At 41.4% G+C, this 25,013-nt stretch overlaps 1 protein-coding gene across 1 annotated transcript in view; it reads right to left on the reverse strand.

The window, feature by feature from the left end:
• LOC115271372 (histone-lysine N-methyltransferase PRDM16-like) overlaps positions 1-25,013 on the reverse strand; it is a 237,451-nt gene that overhangs the window by 17,179 nt on the left and 195,259 nt on the right. The window contains exon 3 of the mRNA XM_029913563.1: positions 2,238-2,288. Within this exon, the coding sequence (XP_029769423.1) occupies positions 2,238-2,288 (51 nt within the window). The remainder of the gene's footprint in view (positions 1-2,237; positions 2,289-25,013) is intronic.

A 25,013-nucleotide genomic window follows, 5' to 3' on the forward strand; every position in this document is an offset into this window, starting at 1 on the left:
TCCAGGCTTTCCCTTTTTTCAGGTCTTCCCTCTCTTCCATGTCTTTCTCTCTCACGCCCTATTTATGTTCCCTGCTATTGCCCCCTTCAGAACCTTTGATGCAACAGCCACTTAACTGACTCATTTCCAAACAACGGGACCACTGCTTGGTTCTGACTTTCCTTGTTTCCAGCCTGGACTGGCCCACTCACTACATTCACGTCTGTCTTGGTGGCTGTATGGGGAGTGAGCCACATTCCTGTCCTCCAGCATGCCTCAAAAGGAAGAGGATTAAACGGAAATCAAACCCCAGAAAATTGTGTATCCCATTGAGTATGGCAATTTAATGATTCAGCAAGTCTGGGAACTGAAATGTTCCCCCAGTGGCTTCTTGCACTGTCAGAGTGTAATGTAGATAAAGCAAAGATTACTCTTATAAAAAATTAAGCCACACAGCCCTGTCCTGATTCTGCAAAAATCATACAGGATTATTTTTCATTCATTGTTTTTTCCTCCCCTCCTGTCTGAAAAACTGTCCAGCAATGGTCCTTTCACAAGCCATTAAGTTTAGACTTGAACTCTTTACCTTACTGCTTTGACCTTTTTTACCCTGGCTGTAAAACCCTACTGCCCATCCTCCAGTAAATTTATCACCTCATAAACTCCCACTAGTGCTTCTCCACAATGCATTTAGAAGAAAAAGTCACAGTGGCAGTCCCTCTGTCAAATATCATAATTGTCCAGTGTTACATTTGGAGTAAGAGAATTTTGAAGCTGCAGGAAAGCTTTTGGGAAGGGGGAAATAAATGTTGTCATCTTTTACTTCGTAACAAAAACAGTACAACTGAACTGGATTTTTTTTTGTACATCTGAAGATGTCTGTTTAATATCTCCTCCTACTCTTCCTTTGTTCAAAGACTTCTTTTTAGGTTGAATGTGGATTTGTGATATTGTAATTAAAGACTACCAGATAGAAATAGCTGAGCAGTCCCTGGGCCATGGAGAATTTACTTCCATCTTTGTGATAAGTGGGTTATGATAATACGAACCTGCCACCTTGTCACCATGTCTGCTCAGACAAAAGGATCCCACTGAGGCACAGACGAACATGAAATGAGTTATGGAGATCAACAAGGTAAAAAGTTCAGCAATATTGCTATAGGTCCTCTTGCAAGGTCAATGGATGGTCAAAAGACATTTCATAGAGGAAGGCTTAGCTTCCAAAATAAAAGCTTATTTTGCTCAACGTGGTGTGAATAGAATGGTCCATACTGGACATAGATGTGTCTAAATATCTGTTCTAAAACTAACTCTGGAGCCTGACAAGTATTAGATTTCACTATGTTTGGCAGAACTGCACAAGTGTTTTCTTTTAACTTTCGGAGCTAAGAAATGGTATTTAAGATGGCCTAAATGGGTGGAAAAAATGGCAGTTGTTGCAGTTTTCCAACTTCAAATATTTGACACTTTTGAATCTCATATGTGTCTATTTCTAATAAGACAATAACATGTGAAAGGAATTAAAGCCAACTCATGACTCAAACAAGGATAAGCTACCCCTCTTATGGGCATCTAGGTAGGCTATAATCAAATGCGACTTGCTATGCTTTACCTTATAATACCGTTAACCAAAGATACAGTACGAGTGGAAAGAATGTTATTTTTATGTTATTTAAAATAATCCTGACCAAAACACTAGACAGGCTACTGACACATGTACTTTATGGGGTTGTCAAACAGTTCCAATATAGACATTTATAGAAATTATAATATAGCTAAAATACACTTGAAACCAGATTTTCTCTGGAAATATAGTTTAAGATGTCACAAACTGAGGAAAAGCTTGGTAATACAGAAGACTAGTTAAATTCTGTTCTTTTATTCATGCATACCAGATCCCTTTGATTTCAAATAAACATCATATGGTGAACTGACTTCTACTTAGAAGTAAGGACAAACATTTCACTGGAAAATGGGGTTTCCAGGTTTGAACAGCTATTGCCTAGGCTAGAACTGTAACAAGGATTCCTTTTACAAAGTATTAGATCCACAAATCACACAGAAAAGTACCCCCAAATAAAACTAGGGGTACAATCCTGCACTCATAGAAATGGAAAACAAGCTCTGAAAGCCTTTTTCATGTATTTTGATACCTACATTTATTACACATTCATATGCAAATGAAAACGGAAAACTATCAAGATAATTACAAAGCCAAGTAATGAACACAACTTGGATAAGATTAAATCTTTTCCTACCTTTTTTATACAGCCCTCTTGGGATGCCACCTCAGGATCAGTCAGTACTTGCTGTAAAATAATAAAAACAAAAATAAGTCAATCTGCAATGAAAAAAGAATGTTATTAGGTACAGTATAAAGGCCAGAATCCTCAAATGCAGCAAACCTGTGTAGAAATTTTCAAAGTTGGATACAATACTTACACCAGTACTACTACTACGAAAATACACTGCACTGGACCTGAGCAGTCACTTTATTCTGGGATGTTTGCCATAGAATTAAATTAGTCTAAAATTGGCAAGTGGTTAAGACTGCTGCTTCAGGCCCCAATACTGCAAAGCACTTAAGTACATGCTTAAATCCCACTGAAGTCAATAACTATGCAGGGTAATATTAGCATAAATTCCACTTCTTGGGGGCATATTTGGCTAGTGCTAAGGGTTTAGTGGTTTCTAGCCAGCTGTGGGGTTCTCAATCCTGTTTTTAAATAATATGTAACATTTAATATAAACAATGATATTAAAATCTATAATAATAAATATAACAAAATATAACAGATTAAAAAGTGACAAAATAAAGGTGGAATGCCATAAATACTATTTTGTTCCTATATTTTTATCCAGTACAATAATTTACTTCATTGTAAGACTTTTTCAAAATAGTATGGCCTCTTAAATGGATGGCTTAATAAGAAAGACAGGTTCATCAATGGGATGTCCCAGTTCAGAGCATTCCACTCAAGTAACAGCGTGCATTTATAAAACACTTTCCATACCAAAGGATCTAAAAATACTTTATGTTCGTCGAGGTATACCATCCCTACTGATATTACTAATTATCATTATTCTAGAGCGGATAGAAATTTTGCAAGTTTTTCCTCACAAAAATATCTCACTGAAGCACTGAAAATTTTCAACTGTTCTAGTTAATATTTCTTTAGATTTGATACACACACATACAAAAAAAGTCACAAAAAGCATCCAGCCTAGAGTACAGGCAGAGAAGATGGAATGCAGTGGAAAATCCAGAGGTGGTGATGCAGTCATTTCTGGAGTAGATGCCAGGTAATCACCAGCACTCAATATGCTGCACAGCAGCACAATTCTGTCTAAAAATTCAATTAGATGTAAAGAAATAATGCATTGGAAAATAATTAAGCGAAGTCTGCGGAAGATCCTAATATATCTGGTAGAGAAATCCTCACACACTTAAGATGCTAACATTGGAGAGAGAAGAAATAAAGCACAGTGGTCTCAATGCATTGGTGCTGGAACTATGAATAGTGGGGGTGCTACCACTTCCACTGCCTTGAAGTAGTAATACCAAAGACATGGTTTCCATCATCAGCACCCCCGCTATAAAAATCGTTCCAGCACTTCAGAGAATTAGATTGGCATGCACACCATTAACGATGGCTTCCCTTGGTTCAGCAGCACAGGCTTGGTGATGGGTATGGTATGGATTTGGAGGAATGAGCTATTGGAGATCTCTTTCAGGTGAGATCCAACATCAGGGTTTTCCAACCCACTTGTGTTCATTAAAGACCTTATGGCATTTTTTTTTAACAGTAGGTGTTGTCCTAACTCCAGAGAATTGGCCAGATTCTGGTTTGAATTATTCAGATTCTACCTATTTAAATTCTTCCAGCACTTGCATACGGTATTCTCCACGTCCTCCCCCGGGCAGCTGCGTAGTGCTGCGGTGCGCGGTAAGAGAACTGCCCCATGATTCTGCCTCAGAGTGACTGCACTTCAGTGATGGTGCAAGTTAGATATAGGGAAGCAGGCAGATGGGCAGGTTAAATACTTAAGTTCTATAAAATGCTGTAAAGATCCATCAGGGTAGGCACGCTAAAGGCTTGAGCCAGTACTCTAGCTCCAATTCAACATAGCATTTAAGAAATTCCATTGATTTTGATGGGACTACTCACACATTTAAAGTAGAGCATCTGCTTAAGTGCTTGTGTGGGGCTGGAGTTCTCAACACCTTGCAGGATTACACGCTAAATGCAATGTCACAGTGCATTCTGGCTGTCAACTGGAGCAGCAAGACAGTACAAAAAACTGAGATGGAAATTAAGGTTATCAAAATGAGAAACGTTACACATTTTAAAAAAAATTTTCCATTTTTAAAATAACAAAACAGACCCTCAATTGGTGTAAATTCACTTGGCTCTGATAGCTAATTTACATCAATTATTATTATTAATGTATGTCAATTTACACCAGGTGAGGACCTGGCCTGAAGTTAGTGGGCCTCTGTGACCCAGGGCAGGTGAGACTGACCCATTTACTGAATTAAAAAACGTTGGCAAATGTTTCTGAGCTCAGCTGTAACAACAACATGTCATATTTTAAATATTTAGAATTCTAACTCATTCTATATTTTACATAACTTTTAATAGAGACTGAAATTGTGGTTTGGAAAATAGCTAAAAGCAAACAAGAGCGAAAGGTGAACACTAGAGCAATATTAAAAAAAAAATGTGAAGAGAAACCAGCGGCACGATATGCTGAAAATTAAATAGTTTAATATGCACCGTTACAAGTAGATTCCACTGAGCTGCTTTTGGAACAACCTGACCTTCAAAGGTGCTAAGTAACCCCTTGCTGCTCCCACTAACTTCACTGGGAAGTCATGGTCCTCAGTGCCCTTTGAGAATCAGGCCACTAAACTCTCTATACTCTAGTGTGATCCTCTGTATGACAGTTTAAATACACCCATCATATGAGCCTTAATTTGTTTGTGAAACACTGACACACTCAGATGAAAGTTGCTCAACAGTAAATCCTAGCTATTATATGCAAAGTATCATAAAATATTGTTGATTGTAAATGTTGGAGCAACGTTCTTGACCCATTCAGAGGACATATTGCACTGGTTTTACTTGACCATAAATACTCAGAAAAAAGTGAGAACTAAGTGCAAGTTGGGATGTGCTCTAGTGCTCTCTAATTGGGTTGCCGTTCCTGAGTGCCCCCCACCGCCCCGCCTCCCCATGGCCTAGATGGTTCTGCAGTGGCCCTGCCTTTGTTTCTCCTTCTTAGGGCATCTTTGAAAATGCCCACAACCTGGTTTGGCTACTCCAGTGACTTGGTCCTCTGGCTAAAGCTGTTTAACAAAAATCCACCCCTTCTGGGGTACACCAGTCAAAAGGACAAATAAAAACCCCGCAGTCTCTTCATACCAGTCTCAAGCTGGGCCCAGGCCCTCATCCCTGAGGCCTGTCTTCTCTTAAAAGTTCCTTTCAAAATTCAAACACAAACAGGCTTTTCCACCCAGTCCCTCCTTCCTGAGTAGCTTTCTTCCAAAGTCGTCTCCTCCTAACAGAGGAGTCTCAAAGTTCACCTCCTTGGGGCTATGCTTATTCCTGTCAGTTGCAGACCTGGATCAGCTTCCCACAGCTGGCCTCTCCTGCTAAATTCCATTCTTCTCTGGATGCGGAGAAGTCAGCAGGCAGGCCTCCTTCCTGGTTGGTGTCTCAACTCTTATGAGGGAAGAATCCGGTGATAAACTATCCTGTTTCCCAGAACTCATCCTGCATTACTGGGAGAGAAGGGAGCCTTGCCTCACCCTGCACCACAAGGCTCCTTGTCCCACGTCCTTAAAGAAACAATCGCTTGGAAACACCCAGACACTACTTATCATTCCAGGACCACTTTCTCTCTCCCCACATGTGCTCCAAAACACCTGGAACAGGCTGTGACTGACTCCAGTACCTGCTCACTCTAACATGGGACAGACCCCACCCTCTTACATGCTCTGTACACATGATTCAGAGTCAGGAACTCTTGAATTTGAATCCCAACTCAGACACAACTTTCCTTTGTGGTTTTGGACAAATCCGTGCTGAGGATGTAAATTCTGTTTTGCAAAGGATTTTTGGATTTTTATGAATGGCTTGTTTCAAACTGGAGTGAAAAAAAACGGGGCTGCCCGGGGGGGGGGGGGGGGCAAGTGGGGCAATTTGCTCCAGGTCCCGGGCCCCACGGGGCCCCCACGATAATATAGTATTCTATAGTATTGCAACTTTTTTTTATGGAAGGGGCCCCTGAAATTGGTTTGCCCCGGGCCCCCTGAATCCTCTGGGCAGCCCTGAAAAAAAAAAAAAAAAAAACTCCCTGTGAAGGAAAATTCTGAAAAAAATTGTTTTGGGTTGATGGAAACATTTCATTTCAACAAAATCAAAATGTTTTCACTTCAATTTTGCCTTTAAAATTTTTATAGTATATTAAAATATACAATACAAAATTTAAAAATATTCTAAATGAAGCTTTTCATTTAAAACTGAAAAATTGAAGCTTTTCGTTCAAAAAAATTGAAAACAAAACACTTTGATGTTGTCAGAACTTTTTTCTCCTAGTTTTTTTCCTAAATGAAATTCTGTCAAAATCAACTGATTTTGTGAGGCATTTTCATTTCAGCAGAACTGCCTGTTTTGCCAAAGTTTCTCCAACCAGCTCTAGTTTTGGATAAGCCAGTCTGCTTTGTGTAAAACAGGATGATAATACTGCTGATAGACTAAGCTGCAAAATGTGGGTCCTAATTTGAATTTTTCCAAAGTTCCTATTGTTGGATCTGGGGGGTTGATTTTACTCGTTATAGAGCAATCAGCTATTGAATCAAGATCCAGATCTGAACCTCCTACAAATTCAAGAGCGGGAAACAAGGTTTTAGCATCTGAGATTTGGTTTGGGTCCAATCTCTAGCTAATACTTTCCTCTTACAAAGGACTTTAAAGTGGAAGGATGGTCTTGTTGTTGAGACAATAGACAGGAACTCAAGAAATCTGAGATCACATTCTAGCTCTGCCACAGACTTCCTCTGAGACTTGGACAAGTCCCTTAATCTCTAAACACCTCAGTTCCCCAGTTATACTGTGGCAATACTAACAATTTGTGTGTTTAAAGAGTGTAAGATCTTAGGGGCAGGGTCTGTCATTTACTATGGGTATGTCTACACAGCAATTAAACACCTGCTGCTGGGCCAGTGTCAGCTGAGTTGGACTCACGGGGCTCAGGCTGCAAAACTGTGGTGCAGATGTTCAGGCAGGGCTGGATCCCAAGCTCTGGGCCCCATGAAGTGGGAGGATCACAGAGCCCAGGCTCCAGCCTGAGCCGGAACATCTACCCTGCAATTTTACAGCCCCACAACCCAAGCCAGCTGACATGGGCCAGACACGGGTGTTCAACTGCTCAGGGCCGGCTCTAGGCACTAGCAAAACAAGCCGGTGCTTGGGGCGGCACATTTTTAGGGGCGGCATGGCCGGCGCCAGAATGCTGCCCCTAAAAATGTGCCCTGGCCGCCCTAGCTCACCTCCGCTGCTGCTGCTGCCGCTGGCGCGCCGCTACTCGCCCTCCCTCCCAGGCTCTCAAGCGAGTGAATCAGCTGTTTCGCGCACCGCGGCCGCTCGGGGTCTCCCCCTCCCTCCCAGGCTCTCAAACCTGGGAGGGAGGGGGAGACTCCGAGTGGCCACGGCGCAGGCGCCGCTTCTCCCCCTCCCTCCCTCCCAGGCTTTAGAGCCTGGGGGGAGGAGGCAGGGCTGGGGATTTGGGGAAGGGGCGGAGTTGAGGCGGGGCCGGGGGTGGGGTAATTAAAAAACGGTGGGGGGGCAGCCAAAATTGTTTTAGCTTTGGGCGGCAAAAATCCTAGAGCCGGCCCTGCAACTGCTGTGTAGATGTACCCTATGTGTTTGTAGGGAAAAGGGTCCCTGATCTTCATTGGGGTCTCTAAGTACTACTGTAATACAGATAAACATAATCCATCATAATAATACAAATAATAAGAAAAGTACCATCACAAAGGATGTCTGTTAGCAACAAAAAAATTGAAAATCCACCCATTGGGTAATTCTAGTTCAGGCTGGACTTCATCTTATATGAATGCCATAATACTAAATGCAGTGCTTGACACGCACAGAGGGCTGTAATTCTGCAGTTAACACAGATGTTCATAAATGTATTCAAAATTTACACCATATGCTTTTTCTATCAACGGCTCTGTTGTTTTTAGCCAAAAGAAAGACAACATGTCAGCAGCAGCCATGTCAGAGAAATTTTTGTTACAGGAATCTGTTTGGAGGTATCACTCCTCCAATTGTTGAAGAACGTCACTGGATTTCATTTCCTGGATTTAGGGAACTGATGGCAGCAGAATCCTGACTTTGGTTACATTAGTTAGGGATGTGCTATAATTTTTGCAAAGCCTCCCAGATGTATACTAAACATGTCAAGTAACGCCATGTGATTCTTTTTGAAAAACAGTTTACAAGCTGGCATTCTCCAGCTGCAGTTAACCCTAATTTGATTACATTACTGAGACAGATCACAATGAGCTTATGTAAATAGTAATGTTATCCATTCATTCCCTGAGCTCAGATAAACTGTCATTTAAAACAAAAATCTGAAATGGGCATGGTGTGACATATTCAGCAAATTCTAGGGTGAAGAAGCTATATAGTGGGCCTAACCCTGCTCATAATATCAATACAAATCCTGATTCTTATATATTTCCTACAGATTTACAACCATGTAATATAGTGTAGAATTTGTCGAATGTTTCCATCAGATGAAGAGATCAAAGCTGTCCTGTACACTTTTTCTAAATGCTTTTTTCTTTATCAGCATCTTCAACTGCTTACTAACTAAGGTCCTGATACAGAAACGCATTGCTATTCAGGAAGGGTGCTTAAACATGTGCTTACATTCCACTGAAGTCAAGGGGACTTAAGTATATGCGTAAAGTTGAGCATATGCTCAAGTGCTGCCATCTATGATTATCTAATCTATGAAAATCACAACAGCAACTATGTGCTAACTGCAGCATTCTTCACAAGAATATACCAAAACACAGTACAGTTACCTATATCCATCATAATAATGATACTTTGCAATTATGTAGCCAATGCCTTTCAACCAAGAGAGCAGAATCAGATTCTAAAGGTAAGCATAGGAGCCTTGATCACAACTAAAGTAGGAATCTTCTACATGCTTTTGCACTGCAGACTTCAGGGACACCTAGGCCCCATCCAGCACTGTGATGTATGAAACCAGACTCCTGTGCCCAAGCAGAACCTCACTGAAGTCAGTGGGATCCCACCTGAGCATAAAGGTCTGCAATGAGGACCATGATGTAGGCTCAGGTCAATTAAATTCTAATATCCCAACTATTTACTATCTTGGCACAATACTAGGAAACTATGAATAAAATGATAGATTCATGCAATCAGCCATAACAGGACCAGTTTCTTTCAAGTTGTTGTATGTTTCTTAAAAGAATCTGTGGTGCACTAGTGAGGAGGGTCACTTTAGGCTTCTCCATATGCACCAGAGCAGGATTTAACCTTGCACTGAATGCCACTAAGGTATCAGTTAGTGCACCATCAACAGGGCATTGTCTATCACCTAAGGGAAATGGCCTGCCCTGCAACTGATTAACAACATGCACTGGCTGGGGGGGTGCACACTGCCGAAGTGCATCCCATGTGGTCAGGCAGCTGCCTATTCTGCCCTGCACCAGGAAGATGGCTAAGGTATTCACCACCTGTACCAACTCTCTGCTCCCTTTCTGCAGGCTGGCTTAGAGGAAGATATCCCTGCTGGGACCTAAAGCAAACTAGGTATCTCAAGCTTTAATTATTCCTTTAGGGCTTGATCCAACAAGGTGCTGAGGGCTCTGACCCTGATCCAGCTAAGCACTCAAGCATGTTAGTAACCCCATTGAAATGAATAGGACTACACACAAAGTCTTTGGCGGGTTTGAGGCCAGAGTGCCAAGCACCTTTCAGGAGATAGCCCTCAATTATAAAACACCCAAATCCATTTCAGCTACATTCTTATCATTCCTCCATCGAGAACTTTTGCCTTGTACTACAAATCCTTCATACTCATGGAGAAACTGACAGTGCTTGGGACACTTCAATTCTATCAGTCACTGCAAAGAGGACTACAATTATTATTTTCCCTTCCTCCTGGTGCACAAAAATGGATGCCCTTTCAAACGATACACTTGTCTGTGTTTTAGTGCATGAACACATATAAGGACTTTCACTTTAAATCTCAGTCAATTGGCTACTCTACCTTGAATTTTTCCGATTTATCTTTCTGGTTCAATAGTGGCTTCCTTGGAAGCGCACAAGGAGACCTCTTCTTTTTCACCTCCAAATGATACTAGACAAGTAACGATATATAGTACTTTGCAAAAACAAAAATAAAAAACAAAACACCCTCTCCCTTCCCCCACCCGATTTCTGCCTCTTTCATAAAGAAAATATCTTTCTATCCAAAGGCTGGTGGAAAGCTTGGCCTTTTGGGCCTAGATTTTTAAAGGGATTTAGGCATTTTGAAAAATGAGACTCAGGCTCCTAAATCAGTTAGCTGGTGCAACACTGAGAGCAGCAACACCTAAATACCTTTAAAAATCTGGGCCTCGGTGTAGTCTCAGGCTACGTCTACACTACCCGCCTGAATCGGGGGGTAGAAATCGATCTCTCGGGGATCGAATTATCGCGTCTCGTTGGGACGCGACATTCGATCCCCGAATCGACGCTTGTACTCCACCAGGGGAGGTAGGAGTAAGCGCCGTCGACGGGGGAGCCGCGGAGGTCGATTTGCCGCCGTCCTCACAGCAGGGTAAGTTGGCTCCGATACGTCGAATTCAGCTACACTATTTGCGTAGCTGAATTTGCGTATCTTAAATCGACCCCCCCCCCCACCCGTAGTGAGGACGTAGCCTCAGTAACCCCATTGTGATCAGTGGAGTTATTCAGGATTCACATTGACAGAGCTCAGAATTTGACCCTGAATCTTCATAGTCATTCACATTACTGGCAAAACCACCATTTCTCATCCCCATCTCTACAATTCGATAAAAGCACCACCCTGCTGTCCACCTTTCTTTATTTATTAAAATGTTCAAATAGTTTGCCAATTTTCAGATACAGAAATGAAACCAAAAAATTGATCTGTTCCAAAATCCAGTAGTTTGGCACTTGTATAACAAAACAAAAATCTTTGCTTTTATAGATTTTTAGTACGGTTTGACATTATGTGTAAAGCCTTTTTATGTTAAATTTATTAGACAGCCAAGATATTAATGTTAAAAAAACACTTACTGCAGCTCTGTAGTAACTGTCCTTATGTTTATAATATACTGTATCTATGTGCACTAACAGTATATGAATGTCATTCTATGCATTGGACTTCATTTGTCACCCTATAAAGTAAGTGAACAATTATGTACTTTCTTCCTTCCATTACTATCTATTATTGTGTTTTTATACATTATAGAATATGTAAATATACTCTCTGTAAAACACACACACACACACACCATTTAAAAAAGTTATAGGACCCTATACAAAGCCCACTGAAGGCAGCTGAAGTAAATATGCGCACTTCCAACACTTTTGGATCCTTATATACTGTAATGATTTTAAAAAGTATCAAAATCATGTTGAAACTGTAGGGACGATCTACTTTAAATACAACTTTAGATTTTTTTTGTTTATTCTGCCCATTTTCTCTGCATTTAAGAAATAATTGGACATAAGCCCAAATTGGAACAACACAGTTTAACCCTCAAATCTTAACTTTGGATTCAGATCCAAATGTTTAGGTGAGCTTTGCAACCTGCACAGTGATTTTTAACCAAGTTTTTTAAAAGATTAAAAGTGATGTTAAATTACGTAAACCTTAGAACATCCTGGTGAGGAAGGAACATCCTTTTTACAGACTGACAAACTAAGGCACAGAGTTCAGGTTAGTTGCCCAAGGTGACAGGGTGGGTCAGCGGCACAGCCAGGAACTGAAACTAGAGGCTCTGACTCACAATCTTCTGCCCTAACCAACTGAACATACTGCCTCCTTATTTAATAAATGGAAATAATTAACAGTTTGATTTTAAAAGTTACCAAAGTTAAGAAGTCCAAAATTACAGCTAAAAATACCCTTATTTCCCGTTGCTGAGCCTAGCAAAACAGTGTACGATGAGCTGCAATACCTAGGCACAACGGGGCAAATTCAGGTCCTTGTCATTATTTGAATACAGACAGGGAAGGAGTTGGTTTAATATTAACCCTAATCCAGACGCTTTCTGTGTAAACATTATCTCCCATCACGTGCGTGTCTGTTTTCACCTTGCTGTGCAAAGCTGCACTCTTCACCTGAGCCTCCTGACGTTCCTCAAACACTGCTGTGATTAATGGTCATTTTTGCCTCACCATTCTTCTCTTAGAAATACACCACCATGCAGATACAAAGACCTCGCCTAGGAGCGCCTTTAAATTAAGGTCACTCTGAGACCTCCCAGGTGGAGTTATAGGAAAGGCCATAAATGATATCAAATGCTAATAGGGACAAAGTGAACTGATTAAAAAAACCTACAACCTTGTAAAGCTAACGTTGTGTATAAGAATTATTCTACTGGTACAATTTGGAGGGAAGGAGGGTTGAGGATCCCCTCCTGAGCAGAGAATCGTGCTCATTTTATGAAACAAAATAGATATTGAAGTTAAATCTGACCTTTGATCCCCAGGGAACATCTTTTCATCAGGTTTGTTTTTTGTTTCTTTGTTTGTTTTTGCTTTGACAGCTTTTAATTGTCTCGTGAGCTGCTGGTTTTCTATGGCTGAGTATTTTATTCCACTCATCACTGCATGGACTTGTGATGTTAAAGTTTCTCCCAACCCTCTCTGCACCTGATGTGCATTCAAATCCTGGAGAAGAAGCGGGACAAGCTTGTGAAAACTGGCCAACAGCACAGTACGAGGAAGGCAGCCTGGCAATGACAATAAGCAGGATGCTACGGCTTGTGTACTGAGACACCAGAGCAGTCCTTTAAAACTCACTTCTAGGACTTTGGAAATCTCTATTGTACACATGTCACCATGGCAATGTTACTTCACAACAAAGGATGGGGAAGACGGGCACCATAACAAGCTCTTTTGATGTTATCTTAATACTTCTTTCCAGTGTTCATCATAAAGAAAGTGTTTGCGATTCGCAGTATTTTCTGGCAAATGACAGAGGAAAAGCCATAATGTTCTGCATCAAATGGGTTTGTGAAACACTGCTGAATTGAGGAACTTTTCAATATCCTGTTCTGGGCACTTAAAATTGATGTACCTGAAATTAAGAGGGAATGGAGGAAAGATGTTCTTGATACTTATTTGAGAGTGGGGATGGGAGGGCAGCATTTACTTTCCGGATTGGGGGTGGAGGGGGGAGAGAGAGAATGACTGAGGATGAACAGCATGGATTTGTTATGCTGCCCAGGGAAGGGCTCTAAATAACCCAAATGCTACATGGGACACTTGAGTTAGAATTTGTGTCTATAGATAGACTTGTCTGGTTTCATTCAGAATAATAATGTGTTGAAGTTGAAGCCAAATTCATTCTTTGCCAACCTCAGGAACAAAAGCATTATGTTTCTCTTAAACAGCTTAGATGACATTGGTTTGAATTGGAACATCTAATTTCTACCAGCATGGGGGGGTGGGGGGAAGAGTATAATTAACCCCCCAATACTTAATAGTTACAGAGACTTTAGGTTATGATTCTATATGTAATAATCAAATTATGTAACATTAAAATATGCAACATTGTGATGCTTTTGCTTAAAGTTGTGGTATATTATGATACAGTTTGGGAAGGAAGTTCTATGGCCTGTTTATATAGGAGGTCAGACTAGATGATCACAATGGTCCCTTCTAGCCTTGGAATCTATGAATCTGTGGCATAATAGAGCAGGCGCCCTGGATGTCCAAGCTGCTTATCACACTAAAGGATAAATTCTGCCTTCCCATTGCCATTGGAAAGGAGAGTTTGCAAAGTCCAAGAGTGGTTACCGTTTAGCAGGAATTTAGTGACCAATGTAAACTCAGATGGTGCGGTCTCAGTCCAATTCTAGCTAAACAGGTTTCCACATCAGTAAAACCAGTATTACACAGAGTGGTGCCAAGGACTGAGCAGGCCATGGAGAATGACCTCACTGCTAAAGGCAGATCAAGCACAATTTTGGAACACTGTAGAGGAACCTTGCATGGCCACTTGCCCATGCTGTATCTCTTCTGGCAACCTTCAGGAGGGCTAATTGCACTGTTATAAAGATGAACAGTTAGAGGATATTCATATACTAGTAATAACACCAGATACCCCTCAAAACAAAAGTCTGTGCATTCAGAAAGGAGTGAAAAAATGTCAAGGTCAGACGATGGGGAAAACAATGAATGTCAAACACTAAGAATAAGTTAAAGAACAAGATTGCAAGAGAGAAAATAAACATGCAAATTACATGCATGGTATCTGAACTCCTGCATTTCGTTTTAAAGACATAACTCCTCCACAACATTGTGATCAAATTCTACTGCAAATACCAGGAAGTAAAACACAATCTAATGGAGAGCATTTGTAATAACTTCAATAAGCTGAGGACTTGAGACTTTCAGCCAAGACAAATAAGAGAGGGTACTGATTAGTAAATGTCACCATTTCTCTTGCCAAGCACTCAGAGGCTGGTGATAGGAGGGTATTAAATATAATCTCACAGTCTTTAGGGGCTGTTTGATTTTATATTGCATTCTTATCAGGCTCTTAAAGTCCAGTGTTAATGAGCATGAGAAACGCACTTGGAAGTTTGGCAGTTTTGCTAAAAGAAAAAGTATTTCATTCATTATATGTATTCTTTGGATACAAACAACAGATGCATTTGCCTTTCATACTACTCCAAAGCATAGATACTTGTGGCCTAAATTCTTGTCTATTCTTCCATTTTCAGTCACCCAACAACATTTTTAAGAGCCACTTATTTATACTATTTAAACAAAAATAGGTTTAATCAACCACACCCATTTCCTGCTACAAATGACTACACTCCTTAGGGACTCTGGAGCTAGGATGAAATTTGTACGTGGCAGGCCCATACCTATGGAAGTCCCAAAATATAGTGAGTATAAGCTTCACTGCTTCCAGAATGAAACATAAGACCCATCTTTCGACATGAGCTGTCCCACCGCAACATGCCCAAGATGGCAAATGATTAAAACAGAAAAAGAACAAAAAAGAACTTTCACTATACAGCAGGGGTAGTCAATTATTTTTTTTGCCAAGGTCCAAATTTTTTGGTTAAGGTATAGTCAGGTTTCAGACTCCAGAGGAAAAAAAAAACGATAATGATACGTAAATAAAAAGATTTCACCATCTGGATTTGGCCTGCGCTCTGCCTGTTGGCTCCCCCTGTGTGACAGGGTGGGACTCACCACCATGGCACCTCCTACTGGCCATCCTGGAAATTAGCTCTCACCCCTTATAGTCCACCTTCAGCTAGTGGTGTCACAACTGCCGACACTGCTGTCTCTACTCTTTGGACCCACGTCACTCCCCGGACCGAAGCGTCCTCTTCTGGGCACGGTCCTCTGGCTGTGCCCCCGCTACGGTATCTCCCCCCTTCCAGAGGACCGGTAGTCCTTAGTCCCGCCACTTGCCTCAGCAGTCAACTGCAGTCCAAGGTCCAGCCCCTTGTCTCAGGGACAAACTGCAGTCTGGATACCGGCCACTCTCCTCATTGGCAAGTGGGGTGCAAAGGGCGGGGGGGACCCAGGCCCACCCACTACTCTGGGTCCCGACCCTGGGACCCTATAGCCAGCAGCCACCTACTGCCTTCTTCCAACCTGCTGCCTATTTTCCCTGGGCCACTTCCCCCATAGCCCTAGCACCCTCTCATTCCTTGTAGCAAGGCCCCAGCCTGGCAGTGGTCAGCCAGCAGTTCACCCTCGCACTCTGCTGCCCCTGCCCAGCACTGCTGTATCTATGGCACTTCTCCAGGCAGCCAGTCCTCCTGTCTTGCCTTCCAGGGAGAGACTCCTCTCTGCTCCGCTGAGCAGCCTTTTATATATGGCCCTCGCCAGCCCTGATTGGCTGCTCCAGAAGCCTCCCCCTATTGGTGGGCTCAATAAGCCCTTTCCTGATTAGTGGGTTCTGCACAGCCTCCCTGGTGCTGCTTTTAACCCTTTCTTCTCCCTGTGTGGGTAGCCACCCCACCACACCCTGCTATACAGTTTCTGAGTGCATCTTGAGTCAAAGGAGATAACATTGACTGGATTTACTGTATGTTTTGAGAAATCTGGTAGTACTCAGTTTATAACAATGGAGGTCACATTTTAAGTGCTTAGATAGAGAGATAGGGCCTGATCCAAAGAACACTGAGGTAAGCTAAAAGCCTCTCATTGACTTAAGTGGGATTTGGATCAGGCCTACAATCTTAAGGGCCAAATTCTGCCACTTTCACTCACAGCGAGTAGTCCTTTGCTCTGCAAATAGTCTTATTGATTAGAACAAGTCTATTCACAGTATGATTCAATGTAAGGGTGACATAAGCAGGCCTTCAGCTTTCCCCCCCAGTGAATATTGACAATTATACCATCTAGGAAATATTAAATACATTCATTTTTACCGTGTGGGGTAGGTGTCACATACGTTATTTGGTATAATTGAACTCTGTGCACTACAGTTCTGTATGCTTTAGCAAACTACAGGATTTCCATCCCTCAAACCAATGTCTTATTTTCACCATTAATTAATTAAGGAACACATTTCTTTCATTTAACTTTTTTTCCATCAGTCTTGCTGAAATTCAGCCAGACAGCAACCCTTGAATGTTATGAAAAGGTCACTCTTAAAATTCCAAGAAATCATTTGAAAATAAGGTTTATGGGCGAGTATCCACATAATTGGCTTGCCAGCTAAGCAATCACCCAGATAAACATAATAATATGTGCAGGAGGAAACTGCACTAAAATAATCCCACAAAATCTGGTTACTTGACTAAACTGGAGAAGTCTGGACAGAAAGGAGGAATGTGACAGAAGTGTCTCCTGAACGAGACATGGAAGGGAAATTTTCCCAGAAAAAAGTGAGAGCTTAATGAGAAGCCAGGCATGGCTCTGACTCACTTTGAGACTCTAGTTTCTTGATCAGTTCTTGTATTAATCTTAGTTCTTTTGTAGGATGTTAGAGTCATCTTTAGAGGTGGGCCTTAGCTGTAAAGTTCAGAATCAGAGTCGGAGTGCTGCCCAAGTGTGAGGGCTTTTCAATCTCCTGTTGTATAAACAGAGGACTAGGCACAAAGTTGAGCTCTGGACCTAGCTCTGGAATGTTTCTGGAGTTCAAGGAGGTTCTGACCCAGGTGAACAGTTCAGTCCCTTGTTTGATTTTATTTAGGAATGAACAAACCAGTGCTCATGATGACAAATCACAATGAAAACCTTTGTCCCAAACTCAGACTGAACCCAAAATATGTCTGAGGTTTGAAAAAAATTCAGGCTCTCTAATCCCATTCTTTTCAGCTTTCATGGCTTCCTCTGAACTCCTTGCTTATAGCTGGGTCTGGATGCAGAAGGACCTCCTCCCCCATGGCCTTTATGAAAAAGTCCTTCTGCATGTAATAGAATGTTGTATCCCTGTTATAGAATTTCATATAGAAAGGACATCATTCTGCATTAAATTGTATAGGGGTTTAGAGTAATTTCTATTGCTATCATCCCTATTAAATTCTATGGGTGAAATCCTCATCAAAACTCCCCTTGACTTCACTGGGACCAGGATTTCATCCTATAGGTCTTTTTCATGAAGGAAAGGCCATTTTTTATTAATATTTCTGGTCTGACCAGATATAGTAAGTACCTGAAATCTCAGAGTGTTTTCCACTTTCCAGAACAATTATGAAGACTGAAGAGGTTTGTGTAGTTTGGATTGCACATTGGCCTATGGCTAAATCACTGTTAATAAACTTGATTATAGTTTGGATCATATAACTGGTAATTCTTGCTTCTAACTACACTAGGAATACCAGAGAAAGTCTTTCATGTAGTATTTTGGCACTTAAGTCAGGACCAAGAAGAGAAGAGTTACACATGTACATACACAAACAAAAGGAAAGTTCTGAATTTAACTCAAATTAACTTCGTTTTTCTGAGGAGATTTTCTTTCAGACCATCTCTTCATATATGTTCATTTTCTAAAAGATAAAGTAAATTTCAATAGAAATGTTGATTAAATTTTTTTTTAAAATTAAAAACCGCAATAGAACCAGGGAAGTCTTTTGACTAGAAGCAGAAAACTAGGAGAAGAACTTCTGTTTTCTATCCCCAGCTCTGAGAAAGGCACATTATCGAGTGGTTAGAGCAGGAATCAGGATTCCTGCATTTTGTTTCCACCTCTTCAGAGACTCAGTTTATTCATCTGCAAAATAGGGATAATACTTTCAATACTAACATTGCAAGCTGATTTTCAGGCTTAATGAGCTAATGACTGTAAAGTGATTTGAGCTCCTCTGATGAAAGGTGCTTCAGAACTACAAAATACTATTAAATTTCTATTCAAAGTTCCATATTTTGAGCAAAAATTGTCTTGAAAAGTTAAACATGTTGCTCTGGATATCAGAGATAAAGCTTTGCTATTGGGAGTAAAGTAAATGAATTAGATGGTTAGCTTCGGTCATGTACGTTCCATCCATCTTTTGTTCACAACCCTTTTTAGTTATAGAAATGACCTTGATATTGATAGAATAATATAAATGAATTTCTTCCTCACTTTGTATATTGATAACCTCTTTGTTAAGATGATCAGTAATAATCATAAGTAAATAAGGAGAGATCATACATCTTCTGGTAATGGCAGCAGTGACATACACTTGCTCTAAAGTATTAAGACCTCTGAGCTTAGGTTGAAGAGATCATACTTCATACTAAATTGCAGCCTTCTTATCCAGGATATATATTGGCCTATATATCTACCTAGGAAGATGAAGTGTTGTTGTAGCCATGTTGGTCCCGGGGTATTAGAGAGACGAGGTGAGTGAGGTAATATCTTTTATTGGACCAACTTCTGCTGCTGAGAGAGACAAGCTTTTGAGCTTAAACAGACCTGAATCCTGAAAGCTTGTCTCTCTCACCAACAGAAGTTGGTCCAATAAAAGATATTACCTCACACATCTCATCTCTTTGGGGAGATGAACTCATATTGTAATATCTAATCTGACCTACTCCCCCAAAGTACCTTCAAAATATCCACCTCAACCAAGAAGAGAAGTGTTAAAATGGTTTTGGGATCTAAATCTACTAATCCCCACAATAATCTGATATAAAGTGATTGGGTGTGTGAGTATCTGTGTATGTATCATATACTGCTAGTTAAATGGCTTGCCTGATCGCTCAGTAGCATGGAAGGTGCTCCCGATTCCCAATCCTCTGATCTAACCTCTAAACTGTGCTCCCTAGGCGTCAGTTGTAAGGTGCACAAGTTCAAGCACACATAAATATCTCCAAGCACAGGCATGTCCTTTGGAGGAATGCATTCATCACCCACACTGGGCCATGGTTTTCCAGGTCCTTTGTGGAAGAACTCTTCTAAAAGCAGTACAATATCCAAAAGATATTTTGAATGATGTGCTATCGTTCTCAGAACGTCAAAACATAGCTTCCTGGTGTGCATGTGAGTAGGCTCATTATATGGGAGAGAGATGGGGCTGGAGGGAGGTACCTTTTTATATTGAATATTTTTGCACCAAGGCAGTTACAGACATCATAGTTCACTTTTATTCATGCTTGGTAAGAATAATTGAATACAGGTTAATAACTCATCAATAGCATGTAAAATTAAGAAACCGAGTGCTGTTCCCCCCTTCATCAGCAGAGATTAACCAGCAAATACTTCGATTTCAGACCGGGATATCAATGGCAAGCAACACCAGTTCAGTTCCATACAATGAGCGGCACAATGAGTTCACCAGTGAGGTCAAAAAGTCACTCTTCATGTGACAAAGCCTTGTCAAATAGGAAGGCATCAATTAAGAATGAAACCTTTGAGGCTAACAATACCATTTAATCCTCCCATCACAACACCTTCCCTAGTTACCAGTTGTAAACTAATAAAACTAGGAGAACATGTATCCATTAGCAGAGTTTCTTCTCATGGCCTCAAGCAAGGGAGAAGAGCCAATAGTCTAATTTGTGCTTGCTTTGGCTTCTGCCATCTCCTTTCCTGAATGATGTAACCTCTCTACTTATGTAAATGTAATGATTATATAGTCAGACTCCAAGAATTTGAGTGAGAATGGATGAGATTTGAGCTTACTTCATTATTCTGCTTGCAGCCTGAATTAAAAAAAAAAGAAAGTTATTTTGAACTACTTTACCATGTTCAAAGGGCATGTTTATAATGCAATATATTGTTCTTATGTTAGGATAGCATGCTTTTGTCTTTTACATGGTCGCTAAGAAGCCAAGTCTTTTCTCTGCACAAATAATACAAACTTTGTCAAGCTTACTAATAGTCATCTAGATGTTTCAAAGTTAGCATGTAAACACATGCACAAATAAAAATAAATTTGCCATTGACTGTAAATAGTATGTCCCCAAAACCCAATTCAATAAATTGTATCTATATCTAATACTGATTTTAACTATATCAAAAATAATGACCTTCCATGTAAATGTAGCAGTGCAAAACAACCTTTCCTAAATAAATACATACCACAGCTGAGATTTGCTTAAATGTAGATTTTTGATCATGAATCACCCATTAAGGAAAAGAAAGCCAATATGCAATGTTCATTGCTCCCAAAAATCTAAATTGGGAAATGCACTGTCTGATTTAGCAGCTTAGTTTATCTGCTCGCACAGTGAAAAGAATGGATACAAGCAAGTCAGAGCAGCCTTTCCAATAGCTGGTACTGTCTGGGGGAGTTTTGGCTGTCTGGGAATGTGTCCCTACCTGGCACCCTGACAGAAAGGATGGGATATGTCAGTTTGATATCCATCAGCAGTATGGTGCAACTGTTACTTTAACATGACAAGGTTGTAGTCAGTCCATGTGATGTAGTAAGAAAAATGACTCCTATTAATACATGAGAAGAACTGGGAAAGAAATGTAAGGCTGGTCCCACAGAAAAGCAGATGCTCAGAGCCTCAGTTGGAGCCCTCTAAGCCAAGTGGGTTTGAGGGGAAAAAACAAAAATGAAAATGAAGAATTGTGGCCAGTATATTCACTACAGGTGAATTTTTCCCCTGGGTAGAAGGCCTGTGGAAAGTCAGTGCACCACTTAAGTTTCATTGAATCTCTTAAAATATGGTTTAAGTGGATTTAAGTTGGGACATAGCTTTGTGCTGACTCTGCAGGGGGTGAATTTTAATCTGTGTGTTTACTTCTTGGTGCAATCTATGTTTGTTACAGGAACGGTTTGTGCTATTGTGTATGCCATTGTTTCGCCACTTGTCGCCAAGACTCACTGCAGATCAAAAACAGGATACTTTTTTTTAAAATTGGTATGTGAAGAACGGTTCCCAATAGTAATGGTTTTGTACAGGGAAAAGTAACAATGGAGGGACGGAAAAGAGCATTTTTTTCTTCCTTTATTCGGAAGTAATATTAGGCAAATGATATTCACTATGAAGAAAGGTTAAAGAATTATTCTATGGTTTAACTTTAGCCATTGCGTAATCAGTTTCCTATTTAAAAAGCACACAATGTTGTTTCTTTATCTGAGTAGATAGGGGGTGCCAGGTGAATTCATTTTTAAGAGCTGTAGAAACAATCTCAGACACTACTGGATAATATTATGCTTGGAATGATAATATTGTGTTTGGAAAGGGTCAATATTTTATTTAATCAGCCAGACTGAGAGTGGGTGGCAATTTCAATGCATTTTCTTGAGATAGGAATTTAGAAGGTCTAAAGTGAACTTAGTTTCTGTTTCTGCATGGGCTGTTGATACCTTCTACAGGTGGGAATTAATTTGCATTTAGGGTACTGAAAACCATAATGCTATATGGCTGGGTTTATCTGGAATGCTTCTGCCTGTACAATCCTGCTCTTTTACATCCTAACTATGTATCTATTTTACAAGTCTGCTAAATCCAAGGAATTGACAAATTGCACTTAAGTGCAGGCTAAGTAAAGAAAAGCTAAGGTAAGTGGCCAGATGTTAATCTTTAGAGCATCACTATAGATCACTATAGTAAACCTGTAACGGTACCACATGGTATATTTACCACTAAGCGAGCATACTTTTCACTCTCCCAAGCACCTGGAATAGGGATGGGGCATAATGCATGATGCCTATATGGCTCTTTGTTAGGAGCGGAGGTGTTTTGGTTCCTCTGACCCACCTCTCACCAAAGGGCTCATTAAAACTCAAGAGGGGAAGGGCAGAGCAGGCAACATAGAGATCTTTTCCCTGAATAGACTTTTTGCATTTGCCCCAAGTAAGTCTCTGGGAACACTGGAAAAAGCCTGAGAGGAATTCCCCCTGAGGCGCTCCTCAAAGGCTTTTTAGGTAACTCATAGGAGGAGAGGTTACAGCCTCCTGGTAAACATGGCAGCCAGTAACCACTCACTGCTCCACTCCCAATCTTCCTGGGCAGAGAAAATGAAGGGATGGGCTGAACGAGAGCCCTTAACTTGCAGAACCCTTGATGGCTCTTCCCTGGCTTTCCAGGCTGCCTCGGGAAGAATTTTTTCCCCCACAGGCAGCTTCCTTCCCCTTCATGCAAGCTGGGCAGGACAGTTGCCGTCTCAAAGCCCCAGAGACCTCCATCGCTGCCTTCTTCCACCATCGCCTTCCCTGCAGGTGAGCATCTCTCCCGCTGAGCAGAGTGGTTGGCTTCAATTGCTGCCATTGGCAGGGCCGGCTCCAGGTTTTTTGCCGCCCCAAGCAAAAAAAAAAAAAAAAAAAAAAAAAGGGGCCAGAGTGCCGCCGCCGAAGCAAAAAGAAAAAAAGCTGGAGTGCCACCTTGAAAAGTGCCGCCCCAAGCACATGCTTGAAACGCTGGTGCCTAGAGCCGGCCCTGGCCATTGGTAACTCACACCCACTCTGTCCTCTTCTTGTCTTGGCTGTGCCACCTACATCCTTGCCTAGCAGAGTGGGGTCTTTTAGCTCAGGCAGTGGCAGCTTATAGAACCAGATATCTTAGGGTTCAATGCCCACTGCTGACCACCCACTAGGGACTGGTGTTTCCACGCTTCTGAAGAAGGGGAGATTTCAATCAATGAGCATTGAAAACCTGCCTAAGACCCCAGGAGAAAGGCCTACTGGAAGAAGCATACGCAGGGGGGAGGGCAAGTTCTTTTTCTTTCACCTTCTTTTGCCATGAGACACGCAGCACCAGATGCACCCTTGCAGTTACCCTCCGGTGCGTTGCTCTGAGTGACGCAGGAGGCCCTTCCAGCAGGAAAATCCTGGATGGTGAATGGTCATCCCACACTGAATGAGGACATGGAACCCAGTGGCTGGGCTGTCCCAGATCAAGCCACAGAAATCTTCTGAGCAGTTTTAAAGTTGTTGCCTAATTTCACTGAATGCCCCTTTGTTCTTGTCTTACAATAAAGGGTAAAGAAAACAGCAGAACATAGAAACACAGCCCCAATGGCAAGATAAAACTGATACAGGATGACAGAGAATCAAGGGTGTTGGCTGGCTACTGGTCTGTCCATCATGGAGTTCCTAGGAAACCTACAACAGGTCACTGTCTGTCCACAGGAGTCTGTTACTATAAAGACTGTATTTATGCAATTAGGACTTAAGTTTTGAAGGGGGCTCTGTTCAACCTGCTTTTGCTCCTGCAAATAATAATTGTTGATGTCATTCAGGTGAGGAGCTCTGTAGCCGAGCCCATATTTCAGACAGCAAGACATCCAAATGATATTAACTGCACGCACAATTATGAGTGCAAAATTGTGTCTTCAAAAAATGTGGTTGGGTTTTAAAAATCTGGACCCTAAGCTTACAATTAACTGCCTACCCGCCCCGGGAGAGAGTCTGGCATCAGGATAGATTCTAAGGCATAGATAGATTCTGGCTTTTGCTGTCAGTCATGCTTGTAAGACCATGTTGCAGCCACTTGAGGATCTGTGCTGACTTGGACTCCACCAGGATTCCTTCTGGGGATCGTACCCTGGAATGGTAGCTCCATCATCCCCTTGCTAGGGAGTACAACATGTGTTTCTTTCTCCAGCAGAGCTGCTTAGTTGACTGGTACAGATGCTGTAGGGTTATAGCATCATCCTTCCCCTGTTCCCATTAGGGTGCTAGCAGGGCCTGCACTCTCCAGCAGGATTGCAGATGGGGGTGTATGGTGGAAAGCTGATTTTGCCTCCCACACACCCCACTTGTGCACCCACACAGAGGTAGGCCGCATTCTAGCCATAATGTTGATTAAAATGGGGCAATGTATAACAAGGAAAGTGAACATATAGTATAGCTAGCACTGCCATCTTTGGAAGTAGGGGGAAAAAGTACTATGCACTTTTAATGTTACCAGTAGCCTTAGGGTAGTAGAAGAATCCACTAAGGAGTGTCCATTTCACTGTCTCCTTGTGGTAATTATTATTCCATTATTACGAATGGACGACAGGCTTATGGGCTGATATTTTCAAAAGAGATCAGGTGTTCCAAGCACCTCCATTTTGGTCCCCAACCTAGATAAAGGCTCTGATTTTCAGAGCGTGGGTGCTCAAAACTCTTAACAACCACTCCTCTTTTAAGGAGTCTCAAGCTGAGCACCCAATAACCAAGGCACCCAAAACTCACCAGTCACTTTTGAAAGCTGGCCCACGGCATCTAAGCCCTTCTAATTGTTTGCTCTCTTGGTTGGCACATCCCTCAGAACAACAATGGCACATCTTTATTATCATTCTAAATTTGAAGAAGCGCACACACATAGCCATCATTGTTATGAAATGCTCCAAGTGCAGATTTGCAGAAAATCTTGGGGAAATTCAACTTTGAATACTGATTGCAAGGC

Source organism: Terrapene carolina, unplaced genomic scaffold, assembly GCF_002925995.2.
Source record: "Terrapene carolina triunguis isolate 2854851 unplaced genomic scaffold, T_m_triunguis-2.0 Scaffold714, whole genome shotgun sequence".
Taxonomy (NCBI): Eukaryota; Metazoa; Chordata; order Testudines; family Emydidae; genus Terrapene; species Terrapene triunguis.